We start from the raw sequence: 15,294 nt of genomic DNA, 5'->3' as shown, positions 1-15,294 counted from the left end.
TAATCTCCAGAGACTTTGTGTTCAGGTTAAAGTATTCTGTTATCATTTGTATAGTTTTTGTGACGTATAGCATTCTGGGCTTTAGGGCCAAGTCAGTGTAAATTAGTGGCCAGGGGTATTCAGTCAGGATTATAAATATACAAATACCCAGAGCTCCAAATTTAAGCAATGAGCCTGTGCTAATGCTTGGTGTTTTTTTTTGTGTGTGTGTGTGTGTGTGGTTTTTGTTTTTGTTTCCCCTCAAGATTGCCTTGTAAACCTCCAGCACTTGTGTGGAGCCCATCTTCCTTCTGATACCCAGACAGCCTTGTCAATCAGCGTTAGTCCCAGACTGTGTGTCTGGAGAGTCGCATCCCATGACATCATCTGGGAGCCTCCCCAAGACTGGTTTTTTCCCTTTCCTCACAATGGTGTTAAGAGTATCTGTGGTGCTGGGGCTTGGTTTTTCTCTGAAACCACACTCACTGTCCTCACTGTAACTTGGTAGTGCACATTACCACCACCAGCTTTGTATTTGTTTCCTGTGAAGTCGGCTGCCTTCAGAGTAAAATACCAGTTCTCAGATTTCCTTGATCTCCTTCACTAGGAGTGTGGACAGTGGGGGTAGAGTGGGGTGGGGGTGTGGGAATGGGTAGTGGGGGGTGGGGGTGAAAGGTGGGGTGCATTGCCGTCATCAGTGCACACCAGCTGAATCTGACAGACCACATCAAGATTACCCATGGTGCCCCCTTCCTTCCTTTCTTTTTCTTTCCTTCTTTCTTTTTCTTCCTTCTTTCCTTCCTTCCTCCCCCATCTCTTTCTTCCTCTCCTCTCCTCTCCCCTCCCCTCCCCTCTCCTCCCCTCCCCTCCCCTCCCCTCCCCTCTCCTTCCCTCCCCTCCCCTCTCCTCTCCTCCTCTCCTCCTCTCCTCTCCCCTCCCCTCCCCTCCCCTCTCCTCTCCTCCCCTCTCCCCTCCCCTCCCCTCCCCTCTCCTCTCCCCTCCCCTCCCCTCCCCTCTCCTCCCCTCTTCTCCCCTCTCCTCCCCTCCCCTCCCCTCTCCTCCCCTTCTCCTCTCCTCTCCTCTCCCCTCCCTTCTCCCCTCCCCTCCCCTCTCCTCTCCTCTCCTCTCCTCTCCCCTCCCTTCTCCCCTCCCCTCCCCTCTCCTCTCCTCTCCTCTCCCCTCCCCTCCCCTCTCCTCTCCTCCCCTCTCCTCCCCTCTCCTCCCCTCCCCTCCCCTCTCCTCTCCTCTCCTCTCCTCCCCTCCCCTCCCCTCCCCTCTCCTCCCCTCCCCTCCCCTCCCCTCTCCTCTCCTCTCCTCTCCTCTCCTCTCCTCTCTTCTCCTTTTCCTTTCCTTTTTTTCTCCTCGTTTCCTCCTCTTCCTCCTTTAGGATCTGTACTGTTAGCTTTCCCCTCAAGGCCATGTTTTGCACCTGAGCCTCACTGGGGGAGGCAGAGTAGAAGGTGGTATGGACTGTGGTCTGGGTGCCCTGACTGATGGGTGCATGGCTGCTGTGCCCTAGGCCTACTGTAGGATCACGCAAGCCAGAGCTTTGACACTATTAAACCATGGCACATCTTAAAAGCCAGGCTGCTGGAAGCTAGTCCAGGCATCAAACTAAGGCTGTCAGGTTTGTGAGGCAGTGGCCTTTACCCGGAGACAGCACTAATTGCAGTCTGTAGGACAAGTTTGGGGCTCTATCTGAATCTTCACCCTGTGTTTCTGTATGCCGACATTTTACCTTTTCCCCTTCTCTCCCCCTCCCCTTCTCTCCCCCTGCCCACCCTCCCTGTAACTTCCCTGGGGCCTTAAACACCTCCACAGTCCGCCTTCCACTGGACCACATGAGCAGCTCAGTAATCTGCCTTTAGTGAGTCTTACGAAGATGGACTGGGACTTCTGTACACTGAGAACCTCTGTTTAGTGATCCTGTGAAGTTTTAATAGAAAAATCCATGCTAAAAATATTTACTTTGGCAAAGGCTTTTCTCCATGACTGTAGAGTTCAGTTACAACTATAGAAAAGCTGTTTTAAGCCTTAAGGCATTAGAGTCTGGATCCCAGGGTGGCCCCACATGATACTGACCATTCAAAAGCTCAGGCTCGGTGGCGGTGCTGTGTGGCAAGGATGATGGAAGCCTCAGGGGTGGGGTGGGGGGGAAGCCCGGCACAGAAGAAATGGCTTCTACAATACCCTTTTTATGGATGTGAAGAACTTCAAAGAGGACACACTCCCTTCTCTTCAGCCAGCAGAGATTTTTTTTTTTTTTTTAAAGGGGAGTAATGGTCCAGGCATGTCCAATCTTTTGATCTTGTCATCTACAAAATTCATACTTGACAATTGTGTAATCAAGTTACAAAAAACTGTGCCCCATCTCCCAACTGACAGTGTTTTAAGGAAGTTTGTGACTTTGTCTTGGGTCTTCTCATAGCTGTCCTAGCTCTCACATAACCTGCTGCTGCAGTTTAAATGCACCTGGAACTTAAGTGCTGTTATAATGTAATGTGTTAACATGGAGGGGTTGTGAACATTTCGTGTATTTCATGTATGTAGGACTGTTGTTCTCACATGTGTAGAATGGTATAACATGAAGCACCGTTACACCAGCTCTTTTTGCCAGTGCTCTGATATCACCCACACCCATACACGAAGGGTGGTCTGCCAGGGCCAGACTCCCCTCAGCAACCTAAGAATGAGTTTCTTTGCAAGATACCTGAATTAATAGGGCAACCATGGCAAAGTAGAAAACCTGCATAAGAAATGGGAGGCTGGGCAAACAGACCACGAGTCTCCACTCGGTCTATTACCACATCTCATGATCTCCTAAAGAAAAAGCTATGATATGGAATGTGATCCTTGACAGCTTCCGTCTGCTCATTTGTTCTGAGGCTCGGACTTTGTGCAGGACAACAGCTGTGAGGGAGGGACCATAAGACCTTATGACAACACTCAGACCATTGTGGTGACTATAGTTGGGTGTGGATGACAGCAGGTCTTGTTCCATGGTGAATTGAGTGAGGTGCTAGTCACAGCACAAGCCTGGAACTGTTCATTCTAAACAAAATCTCCCTCTTTCCTAACATTAATGACCTAGAAGGGACAATTCTTTGACAGCCACACCCATGCCTACAATGTGTTTTTGTTTTTTACCTCTTGCTGCCCCCCCTCATTCACCTCCTCCTTCCCAACCAATCCCATTCCTGCTTTCATATTGTTTAGTTTAGTTTTTCAGTGACTCACGGAGATTAATTAACATTGCCTTCAGGAGTATGAACAACTTTTCCGTAGCTACATCACTGAGGAAAATGGCCCCTCTTTCCCAGTAACTGTTGGGTGTCAATAGCGCTTCAGGGAGGGTGGAACCTCCTAAGCCCCACCCCCACCCATGATACAACTTTGCCGGGCCCCATCTTGTAATGGTAACCACAGCTGCTGTAAGTTCCCAAGAATGGTGGCCATGACTTGAAGACAGTAGTTCACAGCACTCCTTCCTGTCCCAAGAGAAGATTCTTAAATTGGCAGCATTTCTCTGTAGCCATAGTAAACAGACTAAAATGCTCTCTGGTGCTGAATATGCTACATATATCTCATGGTTCTGACGTGTACACGTCCTCTGGTACTGCTGCAGGTGTCAGCCGAGACAGAAGCAGCCGTAGTACTGAAATCTCGAGTTGCCTTTTCTGCCTTCTCTCCTCAGTAGTTAACCCACCAGCTCATTAAAAGGTTCAGATTGGGGTACATTTCTAGATTGCATCAGGCAAAGACAAAAGACATTTCGATATGATTTTTTTTAATGTAGTCATTGCCCCCATTAGCTATAACGACATAACATAGAGATATCTCAGAGGAGATTGGGGTTACTTACCTCAGATTGGCCTGTGGACCTATCTGTAAGGGATTGTCCTTCCTGTTAATTGATAGAGAGAGCCCAGTCTTCTGTGAACTGCACCAACCCTGGGTAGGTGGTCTTGGGATGGATGAGAAAAGAGCTACGCAGGGGCCAGAGAAGGAGCCAGAGACAGAGTCAGCAGGCACCGTTCTCTGGATCCAGCTGACACTGCTCCAGCCCTGGCTTCCCTCGGTGATGGACCGGGATCTGGAAGAATAAGGCAAAGTCTTTCCTCCCCTAAGATGCTTTTGGCTACAGTGTTTTGTTACAGCAAAGGAATGAAGCTAGGATACTCATCCAAGTTATTGATATAAATTCTCTTGTACTTTTCTGGTTAAATTTTTACAAAAGAGATGTGTGTGTGTGTGTGTGTGTGTGTGTGACATTATAATACTGTATACATGTATTCTAAGTAACCTGCTTAAGTGGCACATATATCTGGAAAAACAACAAAGTTGACGTACCTTAGTTGGACACGGTGATATTGATTTTAGTATTTTCTTTTTGATCCACAGTTGGCAATAAGTGGATAAATTACATATCGTTTTGCGGTCTGAGAACACATGCAGAGCTGGAAGGAAACCTAGTCACTGAGCTCATCTATGTCCACAGCAAGTTGTTAATTGCCGACGATAACACGGTCATTATTGGTAAGTGTGCGACCTGTGGCTGTGCTTCTTGTCACAGGCAGCCGTCTGCCTCCGTTGCCCTTGCTTCCCCATACTTCCTTGGCAGCAGAGACACTGCCACGCAACATGAGACTGTTTCAGAGACAGTCTCTTCTATTGTACCCTTCCTAAACTGTTTTGTTTGTTTTTGTTTTTAATCTATAAAGTATGAGAAACCAGAGCAATGAAAGGGGTTTTGTACATATTATAGTATTAGAAGCTGGGGCTGAAACCATTCATTTATTCCTATGCCTGATCTCATTGGTTCTCTTAAAAAATGTTTGCTTGTTTGTTTGTTTGTTTGATTGATTGATTGATTTTGTGTGTGCTGTGCATGTTTGTGTGGAGGGTCCTAGGAATTGAACTCTAATTGTCAGGCTTGGCTTGGCAGTGAGTGTCTTTACCTGCTGAGCCATATCACTAGCCCTGATTTTATTAATTTTTCATTATTCCCTTACTTTTATTTTGAATCCATGTGACTAGATTTCTGGGGTTGGAGGGAGAGAAAATCAGCAAGCAAAGTATTTCAAACAAGAGAACCTTGTGGGTGGCTTGTGTTGATTTCACATCCATCTGACCTTTCCTACAGATCCAGAGTTGGGTAACAGTCAAGGTCAGAAGCATGTTAAAATATTATTACTGTCTGCATCTCCCAATACTCTTTCTAATGCCTGTGTTTTCGACATCCTCAATCAAGAGCTGAACCATGAGCTTTGTAGATATCTGTGGAACTGGAGAGAGAGGGGTGTGTCAGTGAAATGACAGCCCTATTTTAAGATCAATATCCTCTGACTAAGGATAAAGGTGTATTTCTATAGAGCCCTCTTCCCCTTACCGGCAAGAGAGAGAGGCATGCACTTCTGGATTGGATCTTCTGGGTCAGAGGGGTGCGTACTCAGCCTCTTTCCAGGTTTATATACACTGGACATCCTGTGTTCCCATTACTGGATAATATTACATTACACGAATGAACACTGGAAAGGTGGATGAGATGCAGAAAATTAATAGCCTTTCCTACTTAATGTTTCAGTTGCTGCAATGAAACACCCTAATCAAAAGCAAGTTTGGCTTACACTTCAACATTGTTGTCCATCACTGAAGGAAGCCAGGACAAATACCCAAACAGGGCAGGCATGTGGAGGCAGTAGCTGATGCCAAGGCCATGGAGGGACGCTGCTTACTGGCTTGCTCTTTAGGGCTTGCTTAGCCTGCTTTTTTTATAAAACCTGGGTCCATCAGCCCAGGCATAGAACCAACCCCCAAGGGCTGGCCCCTCCCCATCAATCACTAATTAAGAAAACGCCCTGCATTCAGGTCTTATCGAGGCATTTTATCAATTGAGGTTTCTTCTTTTAGACGACTCAAGCTTGTCATAAAACTAGCCAGCATATTACCACCCTGCACGTGTGCTGTTGAGAGGATAGTGGATGGTGCTTCTGGGAGTTCTGTTCATCTGTTTTAAATAAAACATAGCTTCTCAGCTATATTAAGATAATTCCCTAGTCTTTAAGAAACTAAATGTCATGAAGTGTTTTGACAGCTTTTGGCAGTTCTAAGCCTTTTTCATCTCTAGCCTCCACCGAGACAAGAAAAAAAATCTCATATCTAACGGTAATGAAATGTCTTATCTGGAATATAATTTGGGAAAAATGTAATTCTGAAGCAAGAAAATGTATGTATCTCAGTGTATATAGGTGCACACGTGTATGTATATTTCTGTAAACATGGCTTGAAAATCTGTATATATCTATATGCATAACTAGAAAGACTGGAGAGATAAATTCTTTTAAATATTTATGCAGAGTAGTTTCTAAAAAGCTTTTCTTGCTTATAGCTGTACTTCTCAACTCATGGGTCATGACCCTTTGAGACCTGAACAACCCTTTCACATGGGGATGTCTAAGACCATCAGAAAATATATATATATATAATAACAGTAGCAAAATTACAGTTGTGAAGTACCAACAAAATTAATTTTATGGTTGGAGTTCACAATAATACAAGAAACTGTAATAAAGGTTCACAGCATTAAGAAAGTTGAGAACCACTGCTCTATAGGGACTTATCACCTATAATTGATAAGTCAGTTTCAAATGGATCAAAGATCTCAACATAAAACCAGGTACACTGAACCTGAAAGAAGAGAAATGAGGAATAGCCTTGAACTCACTGGCACAGGAAAAGACTTTCCAAACAGAACACCATCAGCACAGGTACTAAGAACAGCTAATAAACGAGACCTCATGACACCGAAAAACTCCTGTATGGCAAAGGACACTGTCATTCAAACAGAGTGGGCCACAGAATAGGAAAAAATGTTTAGCAATATACATCTGATAGATAAATTTTATATATATGTATGTGTATATATGTATATATATATATATATATATATATATATATATATATATATATAAACTGGATGTCAAGAAAACCCAATTTGTAAAATAGGCTACAGATTTAAATCGAGAATTCTCGAAAGAGGAAGCACAAATGGCTGAGTAGCACCTAAAGAAGTGTCTAACATCCTTAGTCATCAGGGAAATTAAAATAATTTAAGCTGGTTTGAGATTTCATTGTATACCAGTCAGGATGGCCAAAATCAATAGATGACAGCTCTCGCTGGCAAGGATGCAGAGTGCAGGGACCACTCCTCCATGGCTGACGGGAGTCTACAGCCACTATGGAGATCAGCGTGGTGGCGCCTCAGAAGCTGGGACTCAGTCCACCTCTAGCTCCAGCTCTCTGCTCTTGGGCATACACCCAAAGAACATTTCATCCTATTGCAGAGACAATCACCCAACCGCGTCCATACGTTTATAATAGCCAGAAATTGGAAACAGTCCAGATTATGGAAATCAGTTCATTCATAATGGATGAATAGTTAAAGAAAATGTTACATTACATTTACACAGTGGAATATTACTCAGCTGCTAAAAATATTAAATAATGAAATTCACAGGTAAATGCATGGAGCGATGAAAAAAAATATCATCCTGAGTGAGGTAGCCCAGACCCAAAAAAGACAAATATGGAACGTATTCACTTACGTGTGAATGTTAGCTGTGAAGTCTTCAATAATCAGGCTACGGTCCATATAGCCATGGAAGTTAGCTGTAGAGTAAGGGACTAGAGGGCAGGGGTGGATCTCCCTAGGAAGGGGAAATAATATAATTATGGACAAGTAAGGAGGGGGAAGCTAGAATTGGAGGATCAATGATGAGGAGAGAGAAAGGACAAGAAAAAAAGCAGGGAGGGACATCTAAAACAAGGGCCATTTGAGCGGTAGTGTATAAAGCTAGTATAGTAAAAGCTTTCCAAAAATATACATATGCACAGGTGATCTAATTGAAATTGCCAAATAATGGGGACTATGAAGCCCCAGCTGGGTATCTCTCATCCTCCAGGAATGAGTTACATCTAATCGAGTTTTTGGCCTAAAGTTCCACATGAGAACCCATGCTATTGGCAAGGCTATTGGTTCTCCACAAACCTGAGAGTAAGGTTCTGTTGCTGACAACAACATCTACACAATTCATTGAACATGGAGCGGTCAAGCTGGTGTCTTCCTACTAATGGTGCTGGGAAGTCCCCTGCATGCTACCAAAGGAGAGACAGGTCAACACCAACCCAGATACACACCCTTCCATCTACATTGGCAACCCACTGCAAGATGCACTAGTGACACAGGTGGTGCAGAGCTTGGGAGAGTGACAAGCCAATATCTGATTGGAGCTAAGGCCACTCCATGAGATGGAACCTATATCCAGCACTGCTTGGGTGGCCAAGAACCTGAGGCTATGAAGGCCCGGGATCTAGGGGAAAAGCATCTATTACTCTTCTAATAAAGGGCACTAAAAAGGGTGTCACAAAATGACACCTACTGACATTCTGCTATCCTCATAGAACAATGCCTTGCTCCGCCGTCATCAGAGGAGCTTCCTCGCAGCTTGACAATAAGCAGAGAGTGAGGGACTCTAGAACACTCAGTCCTAAATGGGATGTCCCCATCAAATCCTTCCCTTCGGGGCTCAGAGGAACCTGCAGAAGAGGAGGTGGAATGATTGTCAAGAGTCAGTGGGGACGGAAGACACCAAGGAAACCAGCAGGACTAGACACAGCAGGACTGAGGCATGTAACCTTACAGAGACTGTGGTAGCCAGCATGCGCACACACACAGGTCTAAGCCAGATGAGAGGGTGAAGCAGACACTAGACCCCATCCCTAACCCAGGCTCTCTTCCCCTGATAACTGCTCACAGAGTTTAGTTTCCTCCAGCAGTTTCACTGGGCCCTATGCCCAGTAGGTGGCCAACAGAAAAAAAAAATGAATTCAGTAGCATTTGGGAAGGGTGTGTTCTCTGTCTCATAATCCTTTGCCTGGAATTTTTTTCTTTTTTAATACATCTTTTAGGTCCTTTGTATATAAATTAGTGTTTGGTTTTGTGATTTTAAGGGATTTCTGTGTGTGAAAAATGTGTGTGTGTGTGTCTGTCTCTATTATGTGTTTCTTTGGCTTTTTATCTTTATTCTAAATTGTTTGATTTTGTTTTATCTTATTTTATATTATTAGGTTTTAGATGTCTGTCTATTTTTCCTTTTTTTTTCTTAAAGATTTATTTATTATTATATGTAAGTACACTACAGCTGTCTTCAGACACTCCAGAAGAGGGCGTCCAATCTTGTTACGGATGGTTGTGAGCCACCATGTGGTTTCTGGGATTTGAACTCAGCACCTTCGGAAGACCAGTCAGTGCTCTTAGCCGCTGAGCCATCTCTCCAGCCCGCCTGTCTATTTTCAAATGAGAGACAGGGTGTGGATTTGGATGAGAGGGGAAGTGGGCAGAGCGTGGAAGGAGGTCGGGGAGGGAAAACATAATTACAATGTATATATGAAAAGTCTATTTTTAGTAAAAAAAAAATACAGAAAAAATGAGTACATACACAGAAGTCTGAAACAGTCATAAAAAGAGAGAAAAGAAATAGCCTAGAATTCTAGGCTCTATAGTCTATGCCTGCTGGCATGCGGCATGGTTGTACTTTAGTCTTGTGATTCATTTCTCTGAAATACTAAAGTAATGCCTTTTGTTTCTTATATCTCCGCATACATTTATTATGTAGTTTCCAGCTCCATTTTTGCTGTCGTTTATACATTTACCTTCTGCAGGTCTAGCAGGCCTGTCCTTTCTTTTCAACTGTAACTACTCCCTGGTTTGTTGTTATTATTTTCTGATCGTTACAAGAATCTCCATCCCTTGTGTTAAGGGCACGGTCGGTGTCTGATTGTTTGTTTTTGTAGTTCATTTACGCTGAGACCTCAGTTTACTCGCAGGGCATCCTTGGGACTGAGACCAGGGACATGTTCCAGGCTGGACATGCATCTGGGAGCTGCCTGCAGCACGGCAGACACAGGCATGGGGAGGCATCTCTCTCTTCACAATCGAACACAGTCTTTTCCAGTTAGAGCCCAGGGCTCCGTAGAGGCACCAGGTGGTGGCTCTTCTTTGGGATAAGGAATTTTGACATTTTTGATCTGTTCACAAACCATCTTCTTTGAGTCCCCTCTGAGCCCCTCACTCCCGCGGGATCCCCTTCAGCTGTCCTAGATTGGCAAAACAATGGGCAATCTAAGCATTAACCAGGCCATACACATGCCATTCACCTGTGCCAGGGTGGGTTAGTACCCGTGGGGGGGAGGAACTCCCTCTTCTCAGAAAAGGCGAGTGGGTTGGAGGGCCCGGAAGGGGGGCTGTGGTGGGGATATAGAGTGAATAAATAAATTATTGGAAAGCAGCAAAACAAACAAAAAGGAAGAAGTGCCAGCTACCACTGGAGGGAGCGTAGACTAGCAGCTGTTTTTGGAAAATATTCCTGTACTCGGAATCCCAGCTGCAGCATAAAGCCTAGGTACATGTTCACACACAAGTGTCACAACTCAGGGAGTATGGACCGTGTAACACGGACTGGTGTGGTTTGGCAAACCTCTGGAAGTACCCACAACGTCCATGTAGAGTAGGGTGGAAAGTTACACGGGGCAAATAAGTACATTAGTTATATACAGTTTAATCTCAAAACATGGAATGAAGGAAGTACATTTCATAATTATCTACTGAATGAGTTTGCTGATATCAACCAAGTAACAAATCAGAGGGAATGTAGTTTTGTTTAGGAAGATGTGTGATAGATGTGAAGATCATGAAGGCTGGAGAGATGGCTCAGCGGTTAAGAGCACTGACTACTCTTCCGGAGGTCCTAAGTTCAAATCCCAGCAACCACATATTGGCTCACAACCATCCGTAATAAAATAAGATACCCTTTTCTGTTGTGCCTGAAGATAGCGACAGTGCACTTACATATAATAAATAAATCTTAAAAAAAAAACAAAACAAAATATGAAGACCAACATGAAGGGCTCGAGTGAGAAGGCACTCTGGAGATTTGGAGCAGAGGCAGTGTAGTTCTCAGCCTGGCTGATGGATTTTTGCGATTTTACTATTGCTCAGATGTTTGTTTTCTTATACTCTTCTGTATTTTGCTTTATTTGGAAGATGAGAGTTTCCTATATCAGATGTAGAAATGGTTTTTAAATGATTAAGGCAATGGCTTCATAAAAACCAGGAAGTCAGTTCCGTAAGTCAGCACATGACTCGAGAGCACATTTGCTGTCAGCAGCGCCAGCTCTGAGGACCTGTGCTGAGCGATAGGTCAAAGTCCCTCCAAGGACACCCAGAACCTGTAACCATTCTATGTATCCTAGCTTCCACCGTCTTCTTCCTCATGTTTTATGTAGAAACTAGGTCTGCCCCAGTTCTGCAACTCTTTGTCTGAATTTACACGCATCAATCAATAGTTCCCTGTGAGTGTTAAATCAAGTTCATGTGTGTGATGTTTGCATGCATGATCACGTATGTGTGTGCTCACGCATGAGGCAGCCAGAGGCTGGCATGGCGACTTGATTGGGCGTCTTCCATTGCCGCTTCCCACCTTATGTGTTTAGGCAAAGTCCTTCACTGCCCTGGAGACTAGCTAGCCAACCTGCTCCAGGAATCCCCCGTCTCTGCCTACCTTCCATCGTGGATTGCCATCTTGAACAGCATTTACATGTGTTCTGGGGAACTGAACCCTGGTCCTCATGCAATCAGACCTGAGGGTCACAGCCTGTGTCCCAAGCCACCCATCCTCAGTAAGACAATTAAAAGAGCCAGATTAATAATGGAAAACAAGCAAAACAACATGAGAGAGAGAGAGAGAGAGAGACAGAGACAGAGACAGGACAGAGACAGAGAGACAGAGAGAGATTGATTCAATGTAGTCATCTTGGGAAAAGAGACCCAGCGAAGGGTCCTGAAGGAAGACTGCCCGCCGTTTAAACAAAGAGCCCAGATTATGACTATCTAAGTGATGACCTGTCACAGTTGGCTTCAGTCTTATGCTGTAAGGTGGTCTGACAGGTTCTTAGAGCACTTGTCTCTTTCCAGGAGACAAGTTCCTGTCTGGGTGCAACCTTTCCTTTCTCTCAGCACGGGATTTCTGGGCGAAAATTCCCATGTCTTTGGGGCCCTTTGTTTCCATAGTCTGGGATCTCCTTAGAAGAGCCTCTGTCCCTGCTCGGCCTCTTTCGCAGGCTCCTGCAGACTGCACTTTACTCCTGTCTCTAAGGTTTCAGTTCCCAATGGTGGGGGTTGATGACTCCTGCTTCAGGACTCAGGGGCTGCTGCCATGGGAGGGCATCTGGGGGTGATGGATATATATCTGGGAGTTTCGGGGCTGGCTCTCACTCCACAGTGCTCTGACCTTTGTTGGTAAAGTACTGCAGATACTAGTAAAGGATCCTGCAGATACAGCCCCTTGATGACCTCTCCTTAAAGCAAGAAGGGAGTGAAGTCTCAGAGGAGCTCCCTTCACACACCTAGGAAGGAGTGCTTAGGCTACAGAGGGCTCAGATAGGAATCCTGCTTTCCAGGAAACTCTCCCCACCTAGGGAGGCCCTGGTTTCACCAACACAGCTGCATAAATAAGACCTAGCCTGCCAGGGGGAGGTCTCTGAGGATTTCACACCCAAACACAGACCTGCAGGCAACTGAGAAAGGCCTATAGGTTATCTAGTACCAAGGGGTCAGCCCCGAAATCTATGTGTGCAACTCACACTAAACACACTAAGCAGGTTGTATGTATACATTTATATGTATAACAATATCCTTAGTGTCACATATATATGCATATCTAACAATTAAAAAGAGGCCATACCTCTGAGAAAAGGTAATGGGAGGGGCGCTGGGAGGGCGGGAGGAGACAAGGAAAGTGGGAAAATCAAGTAATGATATTTTCAATGAAAAAAAAAACAACAACACACAATTGAAAACATACTGCCACCCTGTACCCCCAGAGCTCCCAGAGACTAAACCACTAACCAAAGGGTACACATGGAGGGACCCATGGCTCCAGATGCATAGACTGCAGAGGATGGCCTTGTAGGACATCAAAGGGAGGACAGGCCCCTGGACCTGAGAAGGCTCAATGCCCCAGTGTAGGGGAATGCCAGGACAGGGAAGCAGGAGTGGGTGGATTGTGAGCAGGGGGAGCGAGGATGGCTTAGGGGATTTTTGGGTGGGTGGGGACCAGGAAAGGGGACAACATTTGAATTGTAAATAAGGAATTTATCTAATAAAAAATAAAATAATTAAAAAAAAGAAAGAAAACATGCAGCAAGGCCTCATGGTGGAGCACTAGACTAGCCAGTGTGCACGCATGCCTTACTGTGAGCTACACAGTGCTTTCCTAGTATAAGCAATTGGGTAATAAAGGCGTGCATAGTACACACCTACAAGGTAAGAATACAGCATTGGTCCTCAATTCACACCCTCAGGAAACGGAGATTTCAGAGTAGAGGGCGGTGGACATCGAAGCTGCTGGCCGGCCACAGAGTGGAGGTAGAGGGGGGACAGTCACCCGAGGCAGCCAACTGGACACAGAGTGGCGGGGACTGTAAAAGCGCTGACAGCCCCTGTTGTATAAGTTGAAGACTAGAATGCTTGTTCTTGATGTTTTGCTTGTTTGTTTTCAAGACAGAGTTTCTCTGTGTGTGCTTGACTGGCCTGGGACTCACTCTGTAGTCCAGGCTGGCCTTGAACTCAGAGATCTGCCTGCCTCTGCCTCCTGAGTGCTGGGACTAAAGGTGTGCACCACCACCTCAAGGCTGGTTTGTTTTTTTTAAATAAAACAAAACCCAAACCCTACCCACTTCTGCACTGAACTGGCAGCTGTGCCGTTTTCTTTAAACTCCTTCATGATTAACCAGCATCCTTTGAGATGTGGGTAGAAAACTGAAGTTTGTGAACCAATGAGGGAATTGTATTATTTTATAAAGGATATAAGTAACCTCCAGTCCATGTCAACTAGTTTACAGTCCTCTAGATTTTGTAGGGTCTTTAAAACAATTATTTTTATTTATGTGTGTTGTATCTGTATCTCTGTGGGTGTATGCTCTCTCTATATGTGTAGGTGCCCACAGAGTCCAGAAGAGGACATCAGATCCTCTGGACTTGGAGCACAGGCTGCTGTAAGCCACTGCCATGGATGTGGGAACAAACGTAGGCCCCTGGCACAGCAGGAACGCCACTTAACTGCTGGGCCATCTCTCCAGCTGCTAGTCTGCTTTCTGCCCATCAACCTCACTTGCTTGGGTTAGTCCCTCGTGGTTGCAAATGGCTGTAGAGTGAATCTTCTGAAGTCCATATTCAAAGGCTGGGAAAGATGATACAATGTCCTTCTTTCTCAGAAGTCCCCAGAAACTAGTCTTCATGATGCATGGTCCAGACCCATGCTGGGTGGCATCTTCTAAGCTAGTCTCTGACAAAGATGACGGCATTACAGAGGCAGGCCTAGAACGATAAAGTTCATCCTCGGGCTCACCCTCAGGAGGCCTCCACCTCTGTGAACTGCATCGAGAGCCAGGAAGCATGGAGTGGGATCGATTGTATTGGCGGTGGCTGTCACGAGAAGAAACTTGAGCCTGTCTACTGGTTCTCCTTTTAGGTTCTGCCAACATCAATGACCGGAGCATGCTGGGAAAGCGAGACAGCGAAATGGCTGTCATAGTGCAGGACACAGAGATGGTGCCTTCGATGATGGACGGAAAAGAATACCAAGCTGGCTGCTTCGCCCGAGGCCTTCGGCTGGAGTGCTTCAGGTCAGCCCTGCAGAGCCATGGCTTTATCATTAGCTCCAGAGAGCTGGGGCTCAGGGTGACCTTGGCACCCCCACCAGGCTAGATTCTTTTTCATCTCGAGCAATGTCCCTCAGAGTGGAGGATATATACACTATAAAAAACGGCTTTACACATACATGTATTTTAATAGTCTGTCATCTTTGTTGTACAATAGCACAAATTACCCTTTTAAGTGTAGCTGGTTTAAGGTCAGGCCAGGTCAAACTATATAGGTAGGATGTGTGTACATTTTCGAAAGTAACTTTGATTTTAAAAAATCTGAATATGCAAGGTGATCTAACATGTGAAGACACTCCCCCAGAAAGTCTGAAGGTCTTAGTTCAATGCCCTCAGCTCACAAGGTGGAAGGAGAGAATCTTGAGGTTGTCACCCGCAAGAGGACAGAACTGACCCCCACAAGGTCTGCTGACTTCCACGTGTACTGTGACTCCAGTATCTGCAGATGAATTACAAGGAAATATTAAGTATTCCCAAAAGAATCCTGGCAGTTGCTGGTCTCAGATTTAAGTGTGAGCATTACACTTCCCAGGTTTA

At 45.3% G+C, this 15,294-nt stretch overlaps 1 protein-coding gene across 3 annotated transcripts in view; it reads left to right on the top strand.

Moving 5' to 3' along the window:
• The window catches only part of Pld1 (phospholipase D1), a 207,188-nt gene that overhangs the window by 180,120 nt on the left and 11,774 nt on the right, over positions 1 to 15,294 (top strand). For all 3 annotated transcript variants that reach the window (XM_052180714.1, XM_052180716.1, XM_052180715.1), the window contains 2 exons: positions 4,381 to 4,515; positions 14,568 to 14,721. In XM_052180714.1, the coding sequence (XP_052036674.1) occupies positions 4,381 to 4,515; positions 14,568 to 14,721 (289 nt within the window). The remainder of the gene's footprint in view (positions 1 to 4,380; positions 4,516 to 14,567; positions 14,722 to 15,294) is intronic.

This window comes from Apodemus sylvaticus, chromosome 4 (assembly GCF_947179515.1).
Source record: "Apodemus sylvaticus chromosome 4, mApoSyl1.1, whole genome shotgun sequence".
Classification (NCBI taxonomy): domain Eukaryota; kingdom Metazoa; phylum Chordata; class Mammalia; order Rodentia; family Muridae; genus Apodemus; species Apodemus sylvaticus.
Note: the sequence above shows the minus strand (reverse complement) of the source record. Positions and strands in the feature narration are given on the sequence as shown.